The following is a 27,793-nucleotide window of genomic DNA, read 5'->3' as shown; positions in this document are numbered from 1 at the left end:
TATCGACTTGCACAATAAACACATCGCTAAAGGCTGCGACATATCGCGAAAGTAAAATGTAACTTTCATTATTTCTTTAGTGCTGCCGTTTATATTCAATTCAATGCTCAATTTGTTCAATAAAAGAATGTTGGAAATGATTGTTTTTGTTGTTTTAAATCAACAAACTGTTGTATTTTAGTAGAATACTGAAAGCAGCAGAACTGAGAACACTTTAATATCTGTTTATTTATCGCAAGTGATATTGTTATCGCCATATTCAACAACTTATCGCATATTTTTCACATATTGTGCACCTCTAATCCACCACAGACGGTATAAAGAATTACAAACATCAGTTGGTTTTCTTGTGCTGGTGCCCAGTTTCAGGAAAATAAGACATATTGTGAGATTAAATGCTTAATGAGAGAAAGAGAAAGAAATCACAAGAGATGAGCTGATATTGTGCTGTACGTTGGTCCTGGAGAACTACAGCACAGGACGGATCTTCATGCTGATGGTCTTCAGGGAGTAGTTATGACCTTTCCAATGGTACCACTCCACTCCAATAGCATAGAGAGTGCTGTCAGCTCCCCAACGATAAACACCGTTCAGATTTGCATAGTGACAGGCAGCATACCAGAACGCCCCCACGAATGATCTGGCACAGTTCTGAGGCCATGTGTCCTGGTCTTTGTCAAAGGTGGAGAATTTCATTCCGTTGTGATAACTCAGGGAGTCTCCTACAGAAACAGTGTTTGTTGAAAAGTATATGAGACTATTTGAAGCCCTCAAAAAAACGAAAACAAAATATAAATAAATACTATATATGGATGAAAGAAAAAAACATCAACACACTCACCTGCCCCTCCATTAGTGAATCCAGACACACTCAGCACATATCCATCACATTCTGCACCGACAGAGAATGAAGAGTACCGAGCAAACACTTTTTTTCCATCAAAGTCCTCCATGTCGACCAGCAGCTCACTCTTTTTGTTGTTTGTCAGGTAGTGGATGTTGTCAAGACCTGCACACACACACACACACACACACACACACACACACACACACACACACACACACACTTTTATATTTGATGTTTTGTACAGATGTGTAGCTAATTCTATGAAACATTGACATTTAAATTTAGGAAGATAACTAACTGACTGTTTTTTGGTCACAGTTCCATCTCTGGAGTTACACAACAGAGTTTATGCGTGTACTTAATTAACAGTGATTTTCACAGCTGTTAGTTTGGTTTCATTTCTCACCGAACCAGTACTCTCCAGCAGGGTCACCAAAGCCGGTCTTGTATTGATCCCAGCCCCTGTAGAAGTTCACCGTGCCGTCCATCCTCCTCTGGAACACCTGGGGGGACGGGATGGGGGGGTTAACTAGCTAAACACACAAAATATCTGACAGATCATGTTTACAGACAACAAGGTTTGTACTGGAATGTGATTTGTTGTAAAGGTCCAGCAGGTTGACTGAATACTCACCGTCCACCGTCCTCCTTCTGAAGCCATGTCACAGTACACCTACACACAAACACATTCATCAGTAAATGTGATAATTTAGTGGTTTAAATTTGTACATTAATGTACACTAATGAGCACGGCAACACGGAATTTGTGGATGCAGAGTTTTCAGAAATTAAAATAAAACTCAATAACACGAATTACAGTACCTAAACTTAACCAATCAAACTAACCAAAAAAACATATACTAGCCAATGAGATGCAGAGTAGGGCAGGACATTCCTTTGCCATAAAAGGAAACGCATGTTTGCATCCCGGATACTAGGGCTGTGCAATTAATTGTTAGTTTTGACTGTGATTTTGATTTTAGTTCCTAACGATCACAAAGACAATGTAATCTTGCCCAACCAATCATTTGTATAGCAAAAATAACTAATAAAAACAAACATATTAGACAACTGAACACTTGAACAAACATCAGAGAATCAATAATCAAATGTATGCAGATAGTGCAGTCATTTTCTACAAAACACATCCAAGAAGCCGCCTTAATTCTTACATCTGCGATTACCCATGTTCAGGACTGACATACTAAATCAGGTCTATTGTAGAATACCAAAAAGATCTTTGTAAATCTGTGTGTATGACGTTTACAAAACAACCAGTAGAGGTGACACGTAGAGAGGAGGAGCTTAAAATTGTCATTGCGTTCAAACAACCCGTTCTCACTCCGAACTCGTAAAATAGGGATGTTTGGACAGTGGCTGTCAGCATCTGATGCGACGAAAAAGGTGTCTTTCAGCGTGTTTGTGTAACGCACCGGGGTGAGCAGCAGTTAGAGAGGATTAGTATAGAGAGTAGTATGTAAGGAGGTTGGTTGGGGGGTGGATGGGTCAAACACAGGACTTTCACCCAGGAGAGCGGGGTTCACGTGCTGCTTGTCATGCTTGCTATAGTCGTTTTTTTTTTCTTTCTTCCTGCGTGTCACAGAGCCATACACACCCACCCACGACCCTTTCCTAAACCCAATCGTCCCGTAGTTCCCGCGTGTCACAGAACCATAAGCCCACCCACAAACTATTCCTTAACATAACTGCATCTAAAGGGACGGCAATAGTCCCGACCAAGCGCGTTTACTTATAGCGCTAAAGGAGACTTTTAGCGTCAATAATAACGACAAAGGCACCTGACCAAGCGTCCATATTTTATGAGATGGGTGTGAGAACGTGTTGGTTCAAGTATCTTGGTCACATTGGACTCTATACTAACCTTTAAAAGTCACCTGAAGAAAGATTTCAAATATGCTTGTTTTATGTTCAAGGCTCTGTATGGGCTTGCCCCACATCTTTAAAATGATTCAATAAAAAGATGGTTGACAGCAGCATTGGCACCAGGGTGCACCACATTTGGTCAAACTGTGCTGTCCGTAAAGGGAAGTAAATATTGGAATAGCCTCCCACGGGCATTAAGGGAGTGTCCTAAATATTCTACTTGTAAGACTCAGCTCAAAGAATGGCTTAAAGGCAGGGTTGGTAAATTTTTCCATTATACACTTTTTAATATATTGTTTAAAATGATCTTTACACCCCGACAACCCCGAAGTGTACCTCGACAGCAAACCTCTCTCCAGCGGGATAGATGGTGTATACTCCACTGGGTTTGGTTCTGTTTTGCTGATAGATGGCACTGCAGTCCACCGGTCGGAGAAGCTGCTGGCAGCTGGCCAACAGTGGAGCCAGCAGGAGGAGGAAGACTGAAACCAGCTGGAACAGAAGAGATGTCATTTTGACTGAGGTTTGAATCCGACAAAGTGTTTTAACAGTTTGGCCTCTAGCTTTATGACGGTGTTGACAAAGTCAGCTCTTAGAGACAGAAAGGTGGGGCTAATTAACAAAAATGATATGCGTGGGTTGTCCCAGTAGTAGTCTGGATCAACGGAAGTACATTTTCAGGATAAAGCCTGACGTCAGGAACCTGTGTGTTGCGTTCTGAAAATCCCTTCGCTACAAGAAACAACCTTCGAGCTAGCAAGCTTTTCTACATCTTACCATAGTACATTAACTGTAATAACACCACCTTTTCAAGTAGACTTGGGCATGGATGTGTTCACAATTATCAAACAAACTAGACTTTGGGATCAATTTTTGGGATCCAGGTGTTTCCACCATAAATTGGTGCATAAAAGTGTATCAGAATGCAGGAGATGAAGTCTTTGATGCTGAAAATTTCCTTGGTGTGTGGGCCCCCAGACCCTCCACTTTGATATGTCCCCCCTCAAAAGGCCCATTTGGAGCAGAAAAAGAAAGAAAAATGGTACAGCATACCCACTACAACAAATTAGACTACACATCTGCCTGTAAAGAAAATAATCTAATCTACTGACATCAAGCTTCTTTACAGTTTCACAGAACTCTGATATTTGTAAAATATCAGTTCACAAACTTACCTTCATTGTCAGATTTCTGCTGAAATGAATCAACTGCTGATGTGGATTTGTCTGATGCTCTGAAAAACACAATAACAATTAAAGCTGCAAGCAGCGTTGGATGGGCCCTCGCGCCTCTGCGCGCATCGGTGTTACTGGCGGACGCTGCTCCTTGCGACCGTGCATTTGCGCGGCACTCAGACACTGCAAATCGTCCAATGACACCTCACACAAGACTCTACCTTAGACGGGTCATCAGTTATGAAAGGGGGCGTGGCTTAAGCATAGGGGGATGGACCAAACCATCACCAATGAATAAGGAACTATCTGCTGAGTTCAATGATAGCTCACATAAGACTCTACCTTAAACGGTTCAAAAGTCATAAAGGGGCGTGGTCTGAGTAAGTGGGCGTGGTTACAGTATAGGGGGCGGCTCAGTATCACAAGTAGACCACACATTCTAAGTTTCATGTAAATCGGATGATGTTTGTCATATAAGGCGCATTTCCTGTTGCCAGCGGGGGGCGCTATGACCAAAAGACAATATTGGCCTCTAGATGTCCTCAGGCCTGGACTCTTGTTGATTGTGGGAAATTTCAACCAGATATGACAACGTACACTCAAGTTACAACAACTTCTTTGTTCATCGCTAAACACTCAAAATGGCCGTCACACCACGCCCACATCGTTTGACGAAAAGTTTTTCTTTTAATAACTTTTCATCTTTAAGGTGTTGAGATGGTACAGACCAAATTTGAGTTCCGCCGGATGAAATCTCTAGGAGGAGTTTGTTAAAGTATAGCACCTTGACTTTTAGGCCTACTTCCTGTTGCCACTAGGGGGCGCTATGACTTTGAGCCAATATCGGCCTTTATTTGTCCTCAGGGTTGGACTCTTATGAATCCTAAAAAGTTTCGAGCCAATCGGACAATGTACACTTGAGTTACACCCACTTCCTGTTTCGATGGCGAAACGCACAAAATGGCCACCCCGCCACGGCCACGCCCTATGACGAAAAGTTTTTCTTTTAATAACTTTTCATCTTTAACGTCTTAAGATGGCACAGACCGAATTTGAAGTTGATCGGATGAAATCTCTAGGAGGAGTTCGTTAAAGTACGACATGTGGAAATGACCAAAATCGCACTAATTTGGAACTTTCAATTCAAAATGGCGGACTTCCTTTTAAGTTTACAGTATGGCTCTAATGACATTTGTTGTACGTCTTGACATGCTACATATGTGTACCAAGTTTTGTGAGTCTACGTTAAACGTACTGCAGGGGCTAAATTTTTGTAATTTTGTACGGAGTGCTAGCGAGCCATTTTTGTGCGGCTATTCCCGAAACCCCTTAAAATACGTATATTTTCACGAGACTTGATGCGACCGGCAATTTTGGTGAGTTTTTGACTATGTTAAGCCCCTCAAAAAGGCAATTAATTTGCCGGATAAAGAATAATAATTCATTCAGTTTCAATAGGGCCTTCGCCACTGTCGGCGCTCGGGTCCTGATAAATAAAAAATGTTCAGTCAGCAAACTCAGGCAACAGATTGTTTTGTGAATGATAGTCTTTATATAGTATTTCCTCGTGTTGGCGTTCTAAACTCCGGCTGATTTCTGAGGACTATGGTTAGCTGCTCCTCAGATCTCTGCAGGGTAAATCCAGACAGCTAGCTAGACTATCTGTCCAATCTGAGTTTTGAAACAAACTTTTGAACGTACACGTTCCACCAAAACAAGCTTCTTCCCGAGGCTATTTTGCAGCGACACCATGGCTCTGTGCAGTGCCTAGACAAGATAATTGTCATTTATTTAAAGAAATGCCAATAAGCCAGAGCACGTTTTTCTCGCATGCCAGAATGCTGTGTGGACCAGCTAGACCCTTCCTCCTTTGCTGCGAAAACAAAATACTTTCCCCCAGGAAACGAATGTCCGTTCCTTGGGAGTGTTTTAATCATAGTACCTTATTGTCCCACTAGAGCACTGCGCTCCCAGAATGCAGAGTTACTTATGGTTCCTGGAGTCTCTAAAAGTAGAATGGGAGCCAGAGCCTTCAGCTATCAGGCTCCTCTCCTGTGGAACCAGCTCCCAGTCTGGGTTCGGGGTGCTGCAGACAGAGCATCCATTCTCTTCTCAGCTTCTCTTCATAGTCGTCAGATTCATCTACCAACCCTTACAGAACTGGCTCAGGTTTACCTTGCACCAATTCATAATTATGCTGTTATAGTTTTAGACTGCGTTCCTTCCTTTGACACACTGAGCTCTTCTCTCCTCTCTCTTTCCATCTGTGTGCATCCAGGTCCCAGAAATGCTTGTTACTAACCTAGCTCTGGGGAGCTTATTCCCTGGAGTCCTGCTCCGCGCCCTGCTATGCCCTGCTGTGCCCTGCTGTGCCCTGCTACGTCTTGCTACGCCCTGCTATATCCTGCTACACCCTGTAACGCCCTGCAGTGCCCCTGCTACACCATGAACTACTACACTACTATTGTGACAATTATTGCCACTGTTCATCACACCCCCAACCGGCACTGCCAGACACCACCTACCAAGAGCCTGGGTCTGTCCGAGGTTTCTTCCTAAAAGGAAGTTTTCCTCGCCACTAAATGCTTCCGCTTGGGAGAATTACTAGAATTGTTGGGTCTTTGTAAATTATAGAGTGTGGTCTAGGCCTACTCTATCTGTAAAGTGTCTTGACATAACTCTTATTATAATTTTATACTATAAATAAAATTTAATTGAATTAATCCGAATCGAATAATGATAAAAGGATAGGTTTTTCGTTTTTTGATTCTAACACCAAAAACAGCTTTTCCGTTTTGAAACAAATAACAAATATCCATGTTTTTCATCTGCTAATTACAAATGCATTACAGATTATCCAATGATACCCGGGCAGTTGGTGTTGAGGTTCTGGCCTCTCTGCTCCCCTTCAAAAATACACTAAGATCACAACGACAGAGATGAGATTTTAGTGTTCAATTATTTGTTGTAGTTCAGCTTAAAAATAGGACAGTTCTACTTCATCATTCTTCAATAACAGCGAAAGTCAAAGAAGACTGTTATTGGGGAGTGACAATGACACCAGAGGTTGTATACAATCAGTATAGCAAATACACAATCTGTTCACATTAATACAGCCTTAGCTGACATTGATGGCCAAAAATGCCTTTTGTTAGGTGTTTAAGTGTCTTTAGTTTAAGACATAAAAAGTACATAAGTACATAAAAAAATTAGAAATCAATATTCATTTAAAGTAAAGTTAATGTCTCCTGGTTGGATGCTTACCTGTCTTAACTCACCGGCAGGTCAAACTGAAGAGATTTTGTGGCTTCAGAGGAAAACAAGCTGCGGCTTCTCCTTCAGTCTGTCACACCCTTACAACCTCACTGATTATATCTGCAGAAGGCACTGTGATGTCACACCAATCCAACCAATCACAAACCATGTTGTGGCACCGGTGGGGGTTTAGTCTGCCCCAACGTTGTCCGTTCAACTCTTTCCACATACGTATATTCTGTTATATATATCTTTTGTCCTGCAATTATATTGCATATACTCTATCCATTCATTAAAGTCATTAAATCGTGGTAAAAAATTCAAAATTCACAGTGAAGATTTCATTCCCCCCTCCCCCTGTAATGTTCATTCTGTCTCAGTCAAAAAACACTTTGCAACTGTGTGGTGGATCAACCTACTCTGTGGAATTTTCTTGTCCTGTAAATCAGTTTTGCATGTGAACCATGGGCACAAGAAGTATGGGGGCCAAGGGGCCATTGGCAGTGTTGGGAGTAACGGCGTTTAATTATAACGGCGTTACTAACGCCTTTCGTTTTTTCAGTAAGGGGGTAATCTAATTAATTACTTTTCCCATCGTTGCAATGCCGTTATCGTTACTGAGAATGTAAAGTGGCGCTTTACTACAATTTGGTTGAATGAAGCGCGAGGTGTCAGCTGGGTGTCAGGCTTTGGCTACATGTCAGCTGACTGGAGGGGGGGGTGGATGATGACACCGTTGCAAATGCGATGATGATTGGCTGGGTGGGAGGATGCCCTGCTCACGCTGTCTCACTGCACGCTCTGACTACCACTAAACACCAGACAGCGACAATGGTGACGAGCCAGGGAAATTCAAAGGTAGCATTCTGGAACTGGAAGTACCGGCACTACTTCTCGCTCATTGAAATTAAAGGCAAGAATGTTTATATAACATGCACGCTATGCCCAGGAAAAAAGACTTTATCCACGTCTGCCTCAAGCAACTCCAATCTTATGAAGCCCGTCACATCAACACATGCTAACACCACACTTGTTGCTGCTGCTAACCCAACCCCATCAACCATTGTCGTCCACCACGTGCGTGTGTAGACTGGATGTGGTCAGAAACGTTTTTTACTTGCACATCTTCGTGTCTTTAGAGGTGCAAGTAGTTTTAATCTGTGCAGTCTCCACTCAGCTGTCTCTCACGGCATAACAGCAACTTCAACTGAATTGTTTTTTACTCTTCAAGTCTTTTTTTCTGCTTACTGGATGCACAGCAGCTCTGTCCACCATGTGTCTAGCAACAGCCCACACTTCCCATCATGCAATGCTGGACTGACTATTGGGTGAACATTGTCTTTATACGTTCCGAAATGCCAATTACTTTTTGTTAGTGGTAGTTTGTAAAGTGTCTGTTCAGAACATGGTGGTTTATGTTGGTAATTGTTGGGCTTGTTTATAGTTTTAACCATTAGTCGGGTGGCTGTTAACATTTCTTCAGGACAGTTTTTTATACAGACTGCATAACTTCTCAAATGAATCAGGCGACCTAGTTAACCCAAAGTCTCATGACTATGACACATGGGCCCTGGATAAGGTATACATTGTTTGAGAACAGGAAATGTTCTTGATGAAAAGTATTGTGTTTCTTTTGTATCAGAAATGAAGAGTTCATTTTACCTCAGTTAAATACCAGAGGCAATTTGATAATCCGACTCTGACAAAAATCTCTTACAGTATGGTCAAACTTTTAATGCTCAGAAAATGGTACTCAAGACAAAGGTTAGTTTGTAATATGCACACCAGTGGGAAGCAGGTCTCTCTCTTTATACCTTGGCTTGATTCTCCCCTTCTGGTTTGTGTTTTGCATGCCTTTGTTCTCAAGACAAAGGGCTCACCTGCCAGAGATGAGAACAGTCTGATGACATCCAGGTGGCTAATCTGTAAGGTTTCTTCCTTTCTTATTCACCCATGTACCTGTGCCCTTCTCTTCTTATACTTGTTGACTGCTGTCTGTGCTCTCATTACTAATTTTAGTTGTTATTTTAAATTGTATTTTGTCATTTTTAACTGTCTAATGTATTTTTTTTTCCTAGCCCTTCTTCCCTTACCCTAAGTGGCTTTATCGCTTGTCAGGCCGCCACTTGTTCTTAATGACTTGCCTATAAAATAAAAAAACATAAAAAGGTGCAATAAATTAAAAAAAGCAGGCCTGCCTTGTTGCCTTGGCTGTGACTTTAAGTTGTCTTGTGAAAACTCACCGTCCTCCTTCTGAGTCCATGTCACAGTACACCTACACACAAACACACAACCATTAGCAAATGTGATCCAGCTGCAAATACTTCATACAATATATTCAAACATGCTGCAACAAGTACTATAAATACTACTACAAATACAACTACTTGTATCTGTTGTATCAGAACATCAGAACTTGTAACTGTTTTCTGTCAGAGATGATTTCACATTTTTATTATCTAAAGGTCAACCTGTGTCCCAGAGAGGATGAAGTGTACCTGGACAGCAGACGTGGCTCTGATGGGATAGATGGTGTACACTTTATGTTAGGTGAAGTGAGGAATAGTGGACCCAAATGCAGGGAGAGGCAGACAGGCAGGAGATTACGGTGGCCGACAGGGGCAAACGCCCTGCAACTTAAGAAAACACACGCAAATAGACAAAACACAAGCAAATTAAGAAAACAACTTCATTAATTTGACAACATGCGCAGCATTCAGCAAACGCACTGCAAATATCACAACACAACCAAATACATAAACGCGCTGCAAATACACACAACACAACCAAATACATAAACGCACTGCAAATATGAAACGATGCAAAAAGAAAAGCACACAATCCCCGAAAACAAATGCAACAAAAAAACGCAGCATCCAGATTACACAACGGAAGTTCTCCAGGCCTCTAGAGGGAGCAGCTAGTGGAACAGCTGGATTTTAGACCGTTATTAACCGATATTAAATTCATATTATTATTATTATTATTATTAATAACATAATATATTATTAATATACAGTCTATGCTCCCGTCTCATGCCATCCCGGCTGGTGCTGTCCCCGAGCTTCCATCCATCCATCTTCTTCCGCTTATCCGGTAACGGGTCGCGGGGGTAGCAGCTCCAGCAGGGGACCCCAAACTTCCCTTTCCCGAGCCACATTAACCAGCTCCGACTGGGGGATCCCGAGCCACATTAAGTTCCCAGGCCAGGTTGGAGATATAATCCCTCCACCTAGTCCTGGGTCTTCCCCGAGGCCTCCTCCCAGCTGGACGTGCCTGGAACACCTCCCTAGGGAGGCGCCCAGGGGGCATCCTTACCAGATGCCCGAACCACCTCAACTGGCTCCTTTCGACGCGAAGGAGCAGCGGCTCTACTCCGAGCTCCTCACGGATGACTGAGCTTCTCACCCTATCTCTAAGGGAGACGCCAGCCACCCTCCTGAGGAAACCCATTTCGGCCGCTTGTACCCTGGATCTCGTTCTTTCGGTCATGACCCAGCCTTCATGACCATAGGTGAGGGTAGGAACGAAAACTGACCGGTAGATTGAGAGCTTTGCCTTCTGGCTCAGCTCTCTTTTCGTCACAACGGTGCGATAAATTGAGTGTAATACCGCACCCGCTGCGCCGATTCTCCGACCAATCTCCCGCTCCATTGTCCCCTCACTCGCGAACAAGACTCCAAGGTACTTGAACTCCTTCACTTGGGGTAAAGACTCATTCCCTACCCCGAGCTTCGACTTTTCAAAATAAAAGCTGGCGTCTGGTCCGCTATGTGTTTGTACTTTGGTGTGTTGGATGTTTGTGAACTAAACAGTACGGCAATCATTCTAATGAATACAATAACTTTTTCAGCAGATGTCTTACTTACAACACGTTGGAGTTAGCAAAGCAGTTTAGTGTTTATATGTGCGAACGAGATTTATTCAGTTTGATAAATCCCACGGTAATGTTGGTGGTTTACTAACAGGGAGGGACTATAAATCCTGCCTGTTTTTTGTATTTCAAGAGCGAATTGCTCCACAATATGAATACAGATTGATCACTTATTTTGTTGGTAACCGTTGTTGTATAATCACAATATTACACTTGAGGAGGCCTACACTTCAGTAATTTCGGACCTCGAAATTAAACCCTCTCATGTAATATGGCTTAAACAAACGTCAACGTTAAAGCTGATGCAGTTTTAAATGTTTTATCACCACGAGTTTACAGACACGTCTCTGCTGATTGAGTATCACCTGGGACCTGCGCCGAGACACACCCACCAAACCAGAGAAAACATGTCTCAAACATAGATTTAATATTTACAGTCTATGCAGTTTCTCTCTCTCACTCTCTCTCTCTCTCTCTCTCTCTCTCTCTCTCTCTTTCCCTCTCTCCCCGTGAGGTCGAAAATCCAGCTGTTCCACTAGCTGCTCCCTCTAGAGGTCTGGAGAACTTCCGTTGTGTAATCTGGATGCAGCGTTTTTTTGTTGCATTTGTTTTCTGGGTTTGTGTGCTTTTATTTTTGCATCGTTTCATATTTGCAGCGCGTTTATGTATTTGGTTGTGTTGTGTGCATTTGCAGTGCGTTTGCTGAATGCTGCGCATGTGTTGTCAAATGAATGAAGTTGTTTTTCTTTTTGTATCGCTTCTTTTTTCGGGGTTTGCGTGCTTTTCTTTTTGCATCGTTTCATATTTGCAGTGCGCTTATGCATTTGGTTGTGTTGTGGTATTTGCAGTGTGTTTGCTGAATGCTGCACGTGTTGTCAAATTAATGAAGTTGTTTTCTTAATTTGCTTGTGTTTTGTCTATTTTTCGTGTGTTTTCTTAAGTTGCAGGGCGTTTGCCCCTGTCGGCCACCGTAGGAGATGGCTTGAGTTCAGGGATTTAATAGATAACAAAAACCGCAGCTCAGAGGCTGGAAAAACCACACGAGGAAACTCAGAGAAAAATACAAAAGCAACAGGAAAAACACAGGCTGACGGCAACACGGACAGGAAACAAAAGGAGCAAACTTACAGGGACAGGACACAACGGAATACAAAACGATCTGACACCAGACAAAGGAAACACAGGGGCTAAATAAACTAGGTAACGAGAAGACGCAAGACAGGTGACACCAGGGCTGGGGAAAAGGTGGAGCACATCAGACAATCACACAGGCGGGAAAACACAAAGTAAAGCTGGACAAGACAAGACAGAAAACAGACTATCAAAATAAAACAGGAAACAGGAACAACAGACAGGAAACATGAAATAAACTAAACAGAGACTTGACACAACAAGATACAACGACACAACAGGGAACAGAAATATACAGAATAATAATGCAAAAAAACAGAAAATGTACAAAACCATAACACTTTACTGGTTTGCGTGGTCAAATTTTTATAGATGTCGCCACAGTCCACTGGCAGGACAGTCTGCTGGCAGCTGGTCAACAGTTTAATTTAATTTAACCTAATTTAATTGTGTGATGTCAACTGAGGTGAGAAGAGTAGTAGAACACTGTACTCAAGTAAAAGTAAACATTACTGCGTTACATTTCAAAAAGGGAAGGTGGGGTTGGGTTTGATGATATATTGTATTACTAATACAAAAAAAGGCTATATATAAATTGCAATTAATAGTTATATAATATATATAAGTGGAACAACATCAGCTGCAAGACCACTTATGTCCACTTCAACAGTATTACTATGAAGGGCCATTTAAGCCATAGATCAAGAATGCATGCACGTACACCATTTTACAACACACACACACACACACACACACACACACACACACACACACACACACTTTATATTACATTACAAGTTGTGATGGACTAAGAGAGGTAAGAGAAGTAAGAGAAGTAGCAGCTTGTTTCCTCTGAAGCCATGAAGACTTTTCAGTTCGACCTGCAGCTGAGGTCGGACAGGTAAGCATCCAACCAGGAGGCGTTACACGTATCTGGTAAATCAGCTGGATGCAACATTATTTTTTACAAAAAAGTTGAGCTGAAGTTTGTTGCACGTCAACTGTAAGAAAAGCGACAGTTGCTGCAGTTGCTCTGGTTTATTCGCATTTTGCCAATAAACCAGATTTTGGCACCAAACCAGCCAATTTTGGCATCTTTAAACCAGTCGCCGTCTTGGGCGGCGCTAAGTGCAGAGCGTAGTCACGGTGCTTCTGCAAAATAGCCTCGGGAAGGAACTTGTTTTGGTGGAACATGTGTACGTTTAAAAGTTGTTTTAGTCGTGCAAAAGTAAACTCAGATTGGACAGATATAGTGAAACTGTCAGGGTGTGTAGTGGTACTCCCGGCCTCCAGGGGGCGTTGTAGCGGTACGCTGGAGCCGTCAGGGAGGGTTGGGAGGCGTATTTCCTTTCCTCCTTCCTGTGGAACTCTCGTTGTTGTAAAGGTACTGAAGTTGATCGAATATTAGCAATTTCCAGAGAAAGACCTTCCAGACAGATAAGAACAGAACCGATGTAAAACCACCCTTGAAATGCCCACCCATTTTTTAACGTTCAGAGAGCCTATCGTAAACGAGGAAAAACAGCAACTTTTATTCATATTTTAATCATTTTATAGCTATAAGAGCTAGTGAATAATGTATATTACACGTTCTTTAGTAGTGAACCCAGTAGCATAATACCATCAAGAGATGGTTTTCAAAATAAAAGACGGTCTGTCTGTTAACTTACTTGTAGATGTCTTTTGAAATTTGAAGTAGCCTTGATGGAGCCACAGACTGGAGCACTGCAGTGATTGCATATGGCTCTGTGGTTTCCAGGTGTTCTTGTTGGAATTGATTCTTCAAAATGAACTAGTACAGATGACCTTTTAGGCCTGCTATTATTTTCCATGTCGCTGTTATTACAGGTGTCAAATCTATAAATGTATTCTGAAGTTGTAAGGGACTTCTCAAACTTAAAAAGTCCAGCGTTGACCATCAAATTGTGTAGAAAAAAAGCTTTCAAACAAATGTCTACCTCAAATTGTTTGTCAACCATTTTAAATACTTGGTTAAAGTAAAGCATTCTGTTAAAGATGAAAAGTTATTAAAAGAAAAACTTCGTCATAGGGCATGACCGTGGCGAGGCAGCCATTTTGTGCGTTTCGCTATCGAAACAGGAAGTGGGTGTAACTTGCTGTACATTGTCCAATTGGCTCGAACCTTTTCAGTATTCATAAGAGTCCAACCCTAACATCATCTACAGGCCAATATTGGCTCAAAGTCATAGCGCCCCCTAGTGGCAACAGGAAGTAGGCCTAAAAGTCAAGGTGCTATACTTTAACCAACTCCTGCTAGAGATTTCATCAGATCGACTTCAAATTCGGTCTGTGTCATCTTAAGAACGTAACAATGAAAAGTTATTAAAAGGAAAACTTTTTGTCCAACGGTGTGGGCGTGGCGTTGGGGCCATTTTGAGCATTTATCGATGACCGAAGAAGTTGTTGTAACTTTAGTGTACATTGTCCAATTTGGCCGAAATTTCTCATGACAAGGGACAAGGCCTGAGGACATTTACTTAAGCCACGCCCCCTTTCATAACATTTGAACCGTTTAAGGTAGAGTCTTGTGTGAGGTGTCATTGAACTCAGCAGAGAGTTCCTTCTTCATTGGTGATGGTTTGGCCCGCCCCCTATGCTTAAACCACGCCCCCTTTCATAACTGGTGACCCGTTTAAGGTAGAGTCTTATGTGAGGTATCAATGAACTCAGCAGATACTTCCTTTTTAATTGGTAACCCCGACGCGCGCAGAGGCCCGAGGGCCCGTCCAACGCTGCTTGCAGCTTTAATTATGTTTATTTTTGCACTGGATGACTCCAAATATATAGGAGAACTGTTTTAGACAACACAAATGCTTGTGTAGTATTGCTGTGTGTATGATATAAATAAATATGACATTATTATATTGAGTATTGGCATAAGTGAATGTCATGAGGGCAAAAACGTCTGGACTTTTTTTTTATGTAGATATTTTGTCAACTATATACGTTATATTTATTTCTTCACAGTTTGACTCACAGGACATATGAGAAGTGTTTTAGAAAGGAGTTTGGCTTAGCTTGTATTGCTCTATGTGTGATATCAACACATATCTGTGAGATTCATGTTCCGTTTTATTTATTTATTTGTCTTTATGGTCCCACAACCTTTATACATTCAAGTGACATCACTGCAGCACAAGTATTTTCATAGCCCCATTTGTCATGAAAAAAATGATGTTTATAGATTGACTGTGGACAACAGGGTTGATGTTTTACAAACTTTTATAGAAAATAAAACCAGATGGAGCATGAGTTGTCAAAAATACCTAATGGTAGCAGAGGATGAAGCGAATTAATTAAAATACTATCGTTAATGGTGTCAGAAGCCGCAGATAGATCCAACAGCAGTAAAACAGTGTGTTGACCACAATCAACTGACATTATCCTTACATAAAGAGAAACAAACAAGTTTAATGAATCACAAGTAATCCACGGTAAACCTTGTTGTCAATGTTTTGTTGACAATTGTTTGAGCTTCTATTATTATTTATCAAAAATAAATGGGTTTTATAATCTGAAAAATTTGTAATAAAATACATTTATGCTGTTGAAAACATTACTAAGAATTTAGATTTTCATAATAGTCTGGTGAGCTCAGCCCAGCTCTCCCTCTCTACACTTAAAATTAAATAGAAAGACAAGCACAGGAAGTTACAACTGAACTCATAAGGACACAGTCGAATGTGTTATTGTCTAAAAATAAATCTAACAAACACAAACTCTGAAAAACTATTTCAAACTAAAATAAAATAAAATCCAAATGTCAAAAATAATGTATATTTTTGAATTTGAAAATTAGTCCAGACAGAAAGACGCAGGAGACAAAGTGAAGACATGAGATCATCTTAATGCTCAGCTTCTTATTTATTGTCACCGTACAGCAGATAAAGATTCACATTAGAGTTTCAACCCTCCACCAAACATCAACTGGCTGTCCTGAACTACAAAGATGGTTTCATACTTTTCATTTAGTTTTTATTTTAGAATCATGTTATCAGTTCATGCAGTGATATACACCCGATCAGACTATATATGCATTTCCATTTAAAGATTATGGGCCCTACTTTCCTGCTGCAGCCGCCCAACTGGAGACAAATCTGACTTTTCTTCCACGTTGCAGCGAGCTGCGACTGCCTTAAACTAGGGCTGCACAATATATTGCTTTTTTTTAATCGCTTAAACACATTGCTAAAAGCTGCGACATATCGCAAAAGTAAAATGTAACTTTAATTATTTTTTTTAGTGCTGCCGTTTATATTCAATTCAATGTTCAATTTGTTCAATAAAAGAATGTTGGAAATGATTGTTTTTTTGTTTTAAATCAACAAACTGTTGTATTTTAGTAGAATACTGAAAGCAGTAGAACTGAGAACACTTTAATATCTGTTTATTTATCACAAGTGATATTGTTATTGCCATATTCTACAACTTATCGCATATTTTTCACATATTGTGCACCTCTAATCCACCACAGACAGTATAAAGAATTACAAACATCAGTTGGTTTTCTTGTGCTGGTGCCCAGTTTCAGGAAAATAAGACATATTGTGAGATTAAATGCTTAATGAGAGAAAGAGAAAGAAATCACAAGAGATGAGCTGATATTCTGCTGTACGTTGGTCCTGGAGAACTACAGCACAGGACGGACCTTCATACTGATGGTCTTCAGGGAGTAGTTATGACCTTTCCAATGGTACCAATTCACTCCAATAGCAAAGAGAGTGCCGTCAGCTCCCCAACGATAAACACCGTTCGGATTTGCATAGTGACAGGCAGCATACCAGAACGCCCCCACGAATGATCTGGCACAGTTCTGAGGCCATGTGTCCTGGTCTTTGTCAAAGGTGGAGAATTTCATTCCGTTGTGATAACTCAGGGAGTCTCCTACAGAAACAGTGTTTGTTGAAACGTATATGAGACTATTTGAAGCCCTCAAAAAAACGAAAACAAAATATAAATAAATACTATATATGGATGAAAGAAAAAAACATCAACACACTCACCTGCCCCTCCATTAGTGAATCCAGACACACTCAGCACATATCCGTCACATTCTGTACCGACGGAGAACGAAGAGTACCGAGCAAACACTTTTTTTCCATCAAAGTCCTCCGTGTCGACCAGCAGCTCACTCTTTTTGTTGTTTGTCAGGTAGCGGATGTTGTCGAGACCTGCGCACAAACACACACACACACACACACACACACACACACACACACACACACACACACACACACACACACACTTTTATATTTGATGTTTTGTACAGATGTGTAGATAATTCTATGAAACATTGACATTTAAATTTAGGAAGATAACTAACTGACTGTTTTTTGGTCACAGTTCCATTTCTGGAGTTACACAACAGAGTTTATGCGTGTACTTAATTAACAGTGATTTTCATGGCTGTTAGTTTGGTTTAATCTCTCACCGAGCCAGTACTCTCCAGCAGGGTTACCAAAGCCGGTCTTGTATTGATTCCAGCCCCTGTAGAAGTTCACAGAGCCGTCCATCCTCCTCTGGAACACCTGGGGGGACGGGATGGGGGTTAACTAGCTAAACACACAAGATATCTGACAGATCATGTTTACAGACAACAAGGTTTGTACTGGAATGTGATTTGTTGTAAAGGTCCAACAGGTTGACTGAATACTCACCGTCCACCGTCCTCCTTCTGAAGTCATGTCACAGTACACCTACACACAAACACATTCATCAGTAAATGTGATAATTTAGTGGTTTAAATTTGTACAATAAGTTTACACTAATGAGCACGACCACACGGAATCTGCAGATACTGAATTTTCAGCAGATTTTAAACAAATTAAAATAAAACTCCTCATGGTTCATGAGAACAGCCTGCATTCCTTTACTGTATGCCTAAACCTAACCAATCCAACCAATGAAGGCAATAAGTACTAGCCCATCAAAAGCACAGTAGAGCGGGATATTTCTGTGCCATCCAAGGAAACGCAAATTTGCATCGGATAGTAGGGCTGTGCAATTACTCAAATTTTGAACATGATATTGATAACAATCACAAAAGCACTGTTATTGAGGAAAAAAATATTTTGCCGATGCTTCCATCTTGTAATTTTGCAACCAGTCTGTGGTTATTGGCTGGTATCAAAGTCTTGCCCAGCCAATTGTTTTTATAGCATCAAATAACTAATAAAAAACAAACTTATCAGACAAAAGAACACTTGAACAAACCCAAAATGACAGAAACTATCTTCATTCATTACTGCTACTGTTACGTGATTAGTGACAAACTGCCATCATGTTAAGGGAAGTAAATATTGGAGTAGCCTACCACTTGCAATAAGGGAATGTCCTATGTATCCTTCTTTTAATACTTATCTCAAACAATGGCTTCAAAGGCAAGGTTGGTAACTTTTTTCAATATATACTTTTCTCTATTGTTTAAGTTGATCTTTACACCAAGTGTACCTCGACAGCAGACCTCTCTCCAGCGGGATAGATGGTGTACACTCCACTGGGTTTGCTTTTGTCTTGCTGATAGATGGCACTGCAGTCCACCGGTCGGAGGAGCTGCTTGCAGCTGGTCAACAGAGGAGCCAGCAGGAGGAGGAAGACTGAAACCAGCTGGAACAGAAGAGATGTTGTAATGTTGACTAAGGTTTGAATCGTACAATGTGTTTTAACAGTTTGGCCTCTAGCTCCATGGCAGTGTGGACAAAGTCAGCTATTAGAGACAGAAAACGTTCACTGCTTTGAGCAGTTAAACGTTACGCAACTCCAAGCCGAGCCATGTCTTCTATGAATGGTCATCTGCTCCAGTCAGGCAGTACTGGAGTGTTTTTTTAGTTACTAACATTGCCGCATGTAGCTGTATGCTAACAACAGTAAAAGATGTAATGTTGTTAAATTTTCCCCATTTTCTGGGTCACATTACTCCTGAAAGCCTTTATCAGGGATTTTTAACGAAAGAAAGTCCTGCTATATACTCCGTTATAGTCAGTCTTAGGCTCTGGAATGAAAACACAGCCAAGAATCAGAGATTCAAGGACATGCAATGGCCAATCAGAGCAGACTGGGCTTTTTCGGGATGGGGGCATAAAGATACAGGCGCTCCAACAGAGTGTTTCATACAGAGGGTGAATAGAGGTTGTTACTTTACATTACATGTCATTTAGCTGACGCTTTTATCCAAAGTGACTTACAATTGCTATATATGTCAGAGGTCGCACACCTCTGGAGCAACTAGGGGTTAAGTGTCTTGCTCAGGGACACATTGGTTGATGTATCACAGTGGGAATTGAACCCAGGTCTCCCACACCAAAGGCATGTGTCATATCCACTGCGCCATCACCCCCCGTAAAGCATGTAAACATGTTCATGTAAATGACACCTTATTTTGCCTGTAGAGTGTTCTGAGATTTCGCTAGGCACCAAGCTTGTCTCTGCTCTCTTAACCTTTCTGTAAAGGTAGCTGCTATTCAGGGGCGAGTCCAGCACTTTTAAAGTGGGGTGGCACAGGGGGGATTAATTATCTGGCCCCCTCTGTGTCAAGTTTTGAAGAAAGTTTGGAGGGTGCATAAAGGCAGGCCTGCTTGGTTCTTTCTGGGAATGATTGTGAAGATTTACAAAGAATATGTTTAGGGCATTTCCTCTCTAACTGGGACGTTTTTGGAGCGATTGGTGGGGTTGGTGGGGTCACACACAGAGATACACTGGTAAGCGCCAATAAGGTTTAACCATGTATCCAGCTCATTTAAATAGCATTACTGTATTGTGTCAACAGTTAAAGGTGCACTATGAGGTCCTGCATGGTTTCAGCGCAATTTCATTTTTGTCTCAAATCGGGAGACAACACAGGGGTCGTAAACATCAAACAAACACTAGGGGCACAGGCTGTGCACCAAAATACAACAAACCACGTTCCAGCCAAGATACAACTCATGCTACTCAATCAACTATGCTTATCGTCTTACACGATATACATTTAAAAAAAATGCAGTTCTAGACTTTAAACTTTTTTTCTTGTTTTCCACAGCAGCTGATAACTTCATTGTATTTGTATTAGTCCATTTAACTGAGAGGTGTTTTATATATATTCTGTCCAACCGCATCTGTGTGAGGAAGGCTTAACAGGAAATTGTATTGATACCTCTAAGATAACATACATACATATAAATTTTGCCCCTGATGAAATTGGAGTTGTAGTTTGTCTCTGTTGCCACTAGAGTGCAGCGATATATGATTACTTCTGTTTGTGAAAAGGAAGTAAAACTTTTAAACAGAGAGTCCAGACAGAAAGACACAGGAGACAATGAGACTTAATGCTCAGCTTCTTATTTATTGTCACCGTACAGCAGATAAAGATTCACATTAGAGTTTCAAACCTCCACCAAAAATCACCTGGCTGTCCTGAACTACAAAGATGGTTTCATACTTTTCATTTTCTTTACTTTTTTCAGACTCTCTCAGAATCATGTTAGCAGTTCATACAGTGATACAGACTAAATATGTGATTCCATTTAAACATTATAGGCTTTACTTTCTGGCTGCAGCAGCCCATAATCTCACCCAGCAGTAGCGTGTAAATGGAGAATATAAATGGCCCAAAAACGGAGCCCTTTGGAACTCTATATTGTAACGATGATGATCGAGAATTTCCAATGTCCACACAAAATGACCTTCCAGACAGATAAAAACAGAACCAATCTAAAACCACCCCTTTAATGCCCACTCAGTTTTTAAGACGTTCCACGTTGCAGCGAGCTGCTACTGCTTTCAACTAGGGCTGCAAAGTATATTGTTTTTTCATTGTTAAGCGATATCGACTTGCAAGTACACTTTAATATTTCTATATTTATTGCATGTGATATCGTTATTTAACAACCTTATCACGTATTGCATATGTTTCTCATAACGTGCAGCTCTACTTTAAACCACCACAGACGGTATAAAGAATTACAAACGTCAGTTGTTTTTTTGTGCTGGTGCCCAGTTTCAGGACATATAATATAAGGATTATAGGATAAGACCTGTTGTAAGATAAAATGCTTAATGAAAGAAAGAGAAAGAAATCAGAAGAGATGAGCTGATATTCTGCTGGACGTTGGTCCTGGAGAACTACAGCACAGGACGGACCTTCATGCTGATGGTCTTCAGAGAGTAGTCATGACCTTTCCATTGGAACCAATCCACTCCAACAGCATAGATAGTGTTGTCAGCCCCCCAACGATAAACGCCGTTTGGATTTGCATAGTGACAGGCAGCATACCAGAACGCCCCCAGGTATAATCTGGCACAGTTCCCTGCAGCATAGGTGTCCTGGTCTTTGTCAAAGGTGGTGAACTTCATTCCGTTGTGAAAACTCAGGGAGTCTCCTACAGAAACAGTGTTTGTCAAAAAGTATATGATGCTATTTGGGATGCCCTCAAGAAAACAAAAAAAACATAAATAAATACTATATATGGATGAAGCACATACAATGAAAATCAGTGTACTCACCTGCCCCTCCATTAGTGAATCCAGACACAGTCAGCATAAATCCGTCACATTCTGCACCGACAGAGAATGAAGAGTACCGAGCAAACACTTTTTTTCCCTCAAAGTCCTCCATGTCGACCAGCAGCTCACTCTTTCTGTTGTTTGTCAGGTAGCGGATGTTGTCGAGACCTACACACACACACACACACACACACACACAGACACACACACACACACACACACACACACACACACACACACACAGACACACAGACACACACACACACAGACACACACACACACACACACACACACACACACACACACACACACACTTATATTTGATGTTTTGTACAGATGTGTACAGGGGCGGATCTAGAAAAATATTTATGGGGTGGCGAGAGGGGGGCAGGAATTTTTGAGGGGTGGCAACATTTGACAGAATTTTATCACAGTTTGATGAGAAATAGTATGTACACACTACAAAAGGGTACAGGCTGCCATTTACAAACTCAGACAGACAAACTTAATCTCATGCAATCAATATCTTGCATTTGAGCTTTCATGTGAAACAGTTGATATTAGGAATAAGTGACCATACAATGTGATCTCACTTAATAGGAGACAGAAGTATGATAGAAGTAAGGGGCATTATCACAGGAAAGGCATTAAGGTAAGACACAGGTGATGAGTGGCAGATGTGTGAGAGGGGAAGCCAACAGTTTCTGACTGTGTGAGAGAGGCAGCGCTGCAGGCAGCATGTGTACAAGATGATGAACTGTCATTGATTAGTTCTAACCATCAGACTGTGTTAACACACACTAACATGTTAGCCTGGGAGAGTATTTTTACGTTCATTTGTTTATTTTTTTAATTTAATCTGAGCAATAGATCTAAAATACATTCTACACAAAATATAAAAACTCATCTCCCCATCTCATCACACTTTCACACTGACAACTTTCCCTAATTATTCATATTTAAGCAAACATGAATTTTTATATTTATTTGATGTCTAAGCAATGTCTCTTAAATTTTATAAAAATGTCCATCTTTGTCATTTGTTGTTCTTATTCATATGTAACTTAGTATATATGCAGCAACAGTTTCCATACCATGTGGACCAGCTGGACTGGAGATGGTTGGTGATGGCCCAGCTCTCTGCTTTCCCTTTCACTGTCTGAGCCCTGCACGGTATCTCGTCTCTCGCTTTCTCCCTCCTCATCTTGGTGATGCTCTCCCTCCATATCTTCACCGCTGTGGTGTTCTCCACCTCCTCCTGTCCCTGGTCGCCTCGGCCTTGTATTCTCTCTCTGTCACGTTTCTGTTGCCCTTTTCTCTCCACCTCATCTTCATCTTCTCTCTCTCCTTCCACCTCTTTTCTCTCTCCTTCCACCTCATCTTCTCCGTCTACCTTGCTCAGTTGATCATTTTCTATTTCTCTCGCCTTTCTCTTTGGTGAGAAAAAAGTACATATGCTACCTTTCCTCTTAATTTCTGTAAGATTAAAAGTAATTTTACAATGTTTTCCTTGACAGACGTTGAATCAATATTAGCTTTTGTAGCCTACTTTACACAGAACAACCGTCAGACCTCACTAACATTATATGTATAGTTAGCAAAATAATGTTCTTCAACCTGATTTTTATCATCTCAAAATCAGCATCGCAACTATGCTAGCACTGTGCTTTCATTATAATTTCATCTCTTGATAGATAGTTAATCTGTTTTGACCTCTTTCCTCCTGTGTCTCCTTTCCTCACGACTCCTGGCTCCCTCGCTTCGCGCCACTCAGTTTTCCAAACAAATCAGGCTCTTGCCGCTCTGGCATCATCTCGTGCTGCATTCACTGCAGTCGGACATTGGAGATTCGCGCTCATAAATTGTCAAATTGGCCATAACTTTTAATTCATTGCTGCCAAATGGGGTGGCAGCAGGGGTGGCAAGGCTTTCTTTTAGGGTGGCATTTGCCACCCTATGCCACCCTGGTAGATCCGCCCCTGGATGTGTAGATAATTCTATGAAACATTGACATTTAAATTTAGGAAGATAACTGACTGTTTTTTGGTCACAGTTCCATTTCTGGAGTTACACAACAGAGTTTAACATGTGTACTTAATTAACAGTGATTTTCACGGCTGTTAGTTTGGTTTCATTCCTCACCGAGCCAGTACTCTCCAGCAGGGTCACCAAAGCCGGTCTTGTATTGATCCCAGCCCCTGTAGAAGTTCACCGTGCCGTCCATCCTCCCCTGGATCACCTGGGGGGGACGGGATGGGGGGTTAACTAGATAAACACACAAGATATCTGACAGATCATGATTCAAGACAACAAGGTTTTTACTGGAATGTGATTTGATGTAAAGGTCCAACAGGTTGACTGAATACTCACCGTCCACCGTCCTCCTTCTGAAGTCATGTCACAGTACACCTACACACAAACACATTCATCAGTAAATGTGATAATTTAGTGGTTTAAATTTGTATATTAACTTTACACAAATGAGCATGGCCACATGGAATCTGCGGAGGCTGAATTTTCAGCAGATTTTAAACAAATTAAAATAAAATTTCATAACACGAATTACAGTGCTTTTTCATAGCAATAAGTACAAATGGTTCATGAGAACAGCCTGCATGCTAAACCTAACCAATCCAACTAACGAAGGCAACATACTAGCCCATCAGATGTAGAGTGGGATATTTCTGTGCCATCCAAGGAAATGCACATTTGCATCCAGATACTAGGGCTGTGCAATTACTCAAATTTTGATCGTGATATTGATAACAATCACAAAAGCACTGTTATTGAGAAAAAAAATATTTTGCAGATGCTTCCATCTTGTAAGTTTGCAACCATAGTCTGCGCAGTAGTGATCGGGTGGTATTGAAGTCTTGCCCAGCCAATTGTTTTTATAGCATCAAATAAATAATAAAAAACATACTAATCAGACAAAAGAACACTTGAACAAATATCAGGGTGATCAGAAATACCCAAAATGACAGAAACTATCTTCATTCATTACTGCTACTGTTACCTGACACCTGTGCCATCATGTAAAGAGAAGTAAATATTGGAATAGCCTACCACGTGCAATCTCAAACAATTGCTTAAAGGCAAGGTTGGTATCTTTTTTCAATATACACTTTTTTATATATTGTTTAATTTGTGTTGTCTTCGGGTCACATTGACCCGTTTTCAATTTATGTTTTATATATCAGGGAATATGGGACGTAGAAATAACCGCTGAAACAATTTAAAACGTTGGAAAAAGCAAAAACAAACTGTGAAAAAAAGGCGTCAAAAACGTCAAAAAAAAAAACAGTGTTTTTTTCAAGGTTGATGGGAGGACAACACAAGGGTTAAAATGATCTTTACACCACGACAACCCGAAGTGTACCTCAACAGCAGACCTCTCTCCAGCGGGATAGATGGTGTACACTCCACTGGGTTTGGTTCTGTTTTGCTGATAGATGGCACTGCAGTCCACCGGTCGGCGGAGCTGCTGGCAGCTGGCCAACAGAGGAGCCAGCAGGAGGAGGAAGACTGAAACCAGCTGGAACAGAAGAGATGTCATTTTGACTAAGGTTTGAATCCGACAAAGTGTTTTAACAGTTTGGCCTCTAGCTTCATGGCAGTGTGGTCAAAGTCAGCTCTAAGACACAGAAAACAAGTGCTTTGAGCGGCTAAACATTATGCAACTCCAAGCTGAGCCATGTCTTCTATGAATGGTCATCTGCTCCAGTCAGGCAGGACTGGAGTGTTTTTTTTAGCTACTAACATTGTAGCATGTAGCTGTATGCTAACAACAGTAAAAGATGTAATGTTGATAAATTCTCTCCATTCCTGGGTCACATTACTCCTGAAAGCCTTTATCGGGGATATTTCACGGAAGAAAGTCCTGCTATATACTCCGTTATAGTCAGTCTTAGGCTCTGGAATGGAAACACAGTGGGGAATCAGGGATTCAAGGACGTGCAATGGCCAATCAGAGCAAGCTGGACTTTTTCGGGATGGGGGCATAAGGAGACAGGCGCTCCAACAGAGTGTTTCATACAGAGGGTGAATACACGTTGTGTTTTTTGAACAGTAAAGCATGTAAACATGTTCATGTAAATGGCACCTCATTCTGCCTGTAGTGTTCTGAGATTTTGCTAGGCACCGAGCACGTCTCTGCTGTCTTAACCTTTCTGTAAAGGTAGCTGCTATTCAGGGGGTAGTCCAGCACTTTTTACGTTCTGGCCCCCCCTGTGTCAAGTTTTGAATAAAGTTTGGATGAAGAATAAAGGCAGGCCTGCTTGGTTCTTTCATGGAATGATTGTGAAGATTTACAAAGGATATGTTTAGGGCATTTCCTCTCTAACTGGGACGTTTTTGGACTGATTGGTGGGATTGCTGTGGACGAAGTACACACAGAGATACACTGGTCTGAGCCAATGAGGTTTAAACATGTATCCAGCTAATTTCAATAGCTCGCCTTACTGTATTGTGTCAACAGTCAACTTCATATAATATTCTATGTGGTGTTTTCTTTTGCTTGGTGCAAAACAAGTTCCTCCCTGAGACTATTTAGCATGGCATGAAGCTTAGCGCTGGCCAAGACTATTGTGATTGGTTTAAAGAAATGCAAACAACCCAGAGCATTTCTTTCTCTTATCCCATAATGCCTCTGTGGTTTAGCCAGACCTAACTTCACAACGCTGTGGAGATAGAGTTGGCAATGCCAGACTAGAGTTTAACAACCATCTAATCTACTGATATCAAGCTTCTTTACAGTTTCGAGAACTTTGAGATTTGTAAAATATCAGTTCACAAACTTACCTTCATTGTCAGATTTCTGCTGAAATGAATAAACTGCTGATGTAGATCTGTCTGATGCTCTGAAGAGTAAATTAAAAATGTTCAGTCAGCAAACTCACAGGCAACAGATTGTTAAGTGAATGAAGAAAAAAAAGGGTTGGTGTTCAGGGTATCATTGGATAATCCATAATTAATTTGTAATTAGAAAATTAAAAACATTTATAGTTAATTCTTTCAACCAAAAAAAAATGCAAAAACGTTTCTGGTATCAGAATCAAAAATCAAAAAATAAATAAAGAAAAAGATCAGAAAAAAAGACGAAGATTTTCTTTTCCCAAAATACGATCCAACTGAAATGTTAATACATTAATATTACCTTAAAGACTCAACTAAAGTTAAAATTAAACAAATGTATCACACACGATTACCAGAAAGTTTATTAAACTGTCGCTCTTTGTTCCTAATAGTTGACGTGCAACAAACTGAACCTTTTTGTAAATTCAGTAATTTTCTTTTCCCAAAAGACGATCCAACTGGAACAAAGTTAACACACTGTTACCTTAAATTTTAACAGTTGACGTGACATTTTTAAATATTATTGCAATGTTACAAACTTCACCTCAACTTCTTTTTAAATTCTGTCATTTTGGGTTAAAAAAAATCTCCAAAAGACGGTCATGTTGCCACAGCTGATCTACCGGTCACGTCTCTGTAATGTCTCTGGTTGGATGCTTACCTGTCTGAACTCAGCTGCAGGTCGAACTGAAGAGTCTTCGTGTCTTCAGAGGAAACAAGATGCTGCTTTCTGCTTCAGTCTGTCACAGCTTCACTACTTATATCTGCAGAAGGCTGTGATGTCACATCGCCTGCCCTGTTACCAATACTTATTCAATAAAGACATACGTTGTGTATTCAGTTTAAAACAAATATTTAAACATCAGCACAGCTAGATATTAAACTAATAGTGTTCCTCTTTAACAAACAGAGTTCTGCACCACTGGACTTCTGTGTAGTTTAGTCAACAGACCGTGACACCAGGCTCTCTATCTGATGATGTCTGTTTGTTCTGGTGACAAAGCATGACTCTAACAGGACATCATTATTAATAAAAATCACCCGCTCCAGCTTCTCTCCCAAAATGGGATTATTAAAAGGGGAGAGGGAAAGGGGCACTAGGGATTTATAGACACAGGACCACAGAAGAAGAAATAAAGGAGGAGGGACTCTGAACTTCAACACATACATCAAGCACACTGAGGTAATGGACTCACAGAAGCACAACTCTCTCAGATCACTTCCAAATAAAACAGGTTTATTTGCACCAAAGGCAAAAACACATTGGCGACA

General features: G+C 40.9%; 3 protein-coding genes across 4 annotated transcripts; all 3 read right to left on the bottom strand.

Annotated features, from left to right (window-relative positions):
- Positions 1 to 27,242, bottom strand: LOC116058534 (microfibril-associated glycoprotein 4-like). Of its 2 annotated transcripts, XM_035997294.1 has the most exons (7): positions 27,183 to 27,242; positions 3,907 to 3,965; positions 3,068 to 3,223; positions 1,482 to 1,520; positions 1,254 to 1,350; positions 842 to 1,009; positions 1 to 722 (listed from the first exon to the last, which is right to left on the bottom strand). In XM_035997294.1, exons 2-7 carry the CDS (start codon positions 3,910 to 3,912, stop codon positions 469 to 471), a joined length of 720 nt encoding a protein of 239 aa, XP_035853187.1. In that variant the 5' UTR covers positions 3,913 to 3,965; positions 27,183 to 27,242; the 3' UTR covers positions 1 to 468. The 2 variants fall into 2 exon arrangements, with proteins under 2 accessions (XP_035853187.1, XP_031167236.1); XM_031311376.2 differs by lacking the exons at positions 3,907 to 3,965; positions 27,183 to 27,242 and having other exon boundaries at positions 3,068 to 3,244.
- LOC116058523 (microfibril-associated glycoprotein 4-like) lies at positions 16,679 to 25,223 on the bottom strand. Its single transcript, XM_035997292.1, has 6 exons — positions 25,047 to 25,223; positions 24,038 to 24,076; positions 23,810 to 23,906; positions 21,668 to 21,835; positions 21,199 to 21,543; positions 16,679 to 16,729 (listed from the first exon to the last, which is right to left on the bottom strand). The coding sequence occupies exons 1-5, from the start codon at positions 25,221 to 25,223 to the stop codon at positions 21,287 to 21,289; spliced, it is 738 nt and encodes a 245-aa protein (XP_035853185.1). The 3' UTR covers positions 16,679 to 16,729; positions 21,199 to 21,286.
- Positions 16,700 to 27,251, bottom strand: LOC116058531 (microfibril-associated glycoprotein 4-like). The gene is made up of 7 exons (XM_031311371.2): positions 27,183 to 27,251; positions 26,468 to 26,526; positions 18,638 to 18,793; positions 17,845 to 17,883; positions 17,619 to 17,715; positions 17,191 to 17,358; positions 16,700 to 17,071 (listed from the first exon to the last, which is right to left on the bottom strand). Exons 2-7 carry the CDS (start codon positions 26,471 to 26,473, stop codon positions 16,818 to 16,820), a joined length of 720 nt encoding a protein of 239 aa, XP_031167231.1. The 5' UTR covers positions 26,474 to 26,526; positions 27,183 to 27,251; the 3' UTR covers positions 16,700 to 16,817.
- Between the last annotated feature and the right edge of the window lie 542 nt (positions 27,252 to 27,793).

The sequence above is a fragment of the Sander lucioperca genome, chromosome 22 (assembly GCF_008315115.2).
Source record: "Sander lucioperca isolate FBNREF2018 chromosome 22, SLUC_FBN_1.2, whole genome shotgun sequence".
In the NCBI taxonomy this organism is placed as follows: domain Eukaryota; kingdom Metazoa; phylum Chordata; class Actinopteri; order Perciformes; family Percidae; genus Sander; species Sander lucioperca.
Note: the sequence above shows the minus strand (reverse complement) of the source record. Positions and strands in the feature narration are given on the sequence as shown.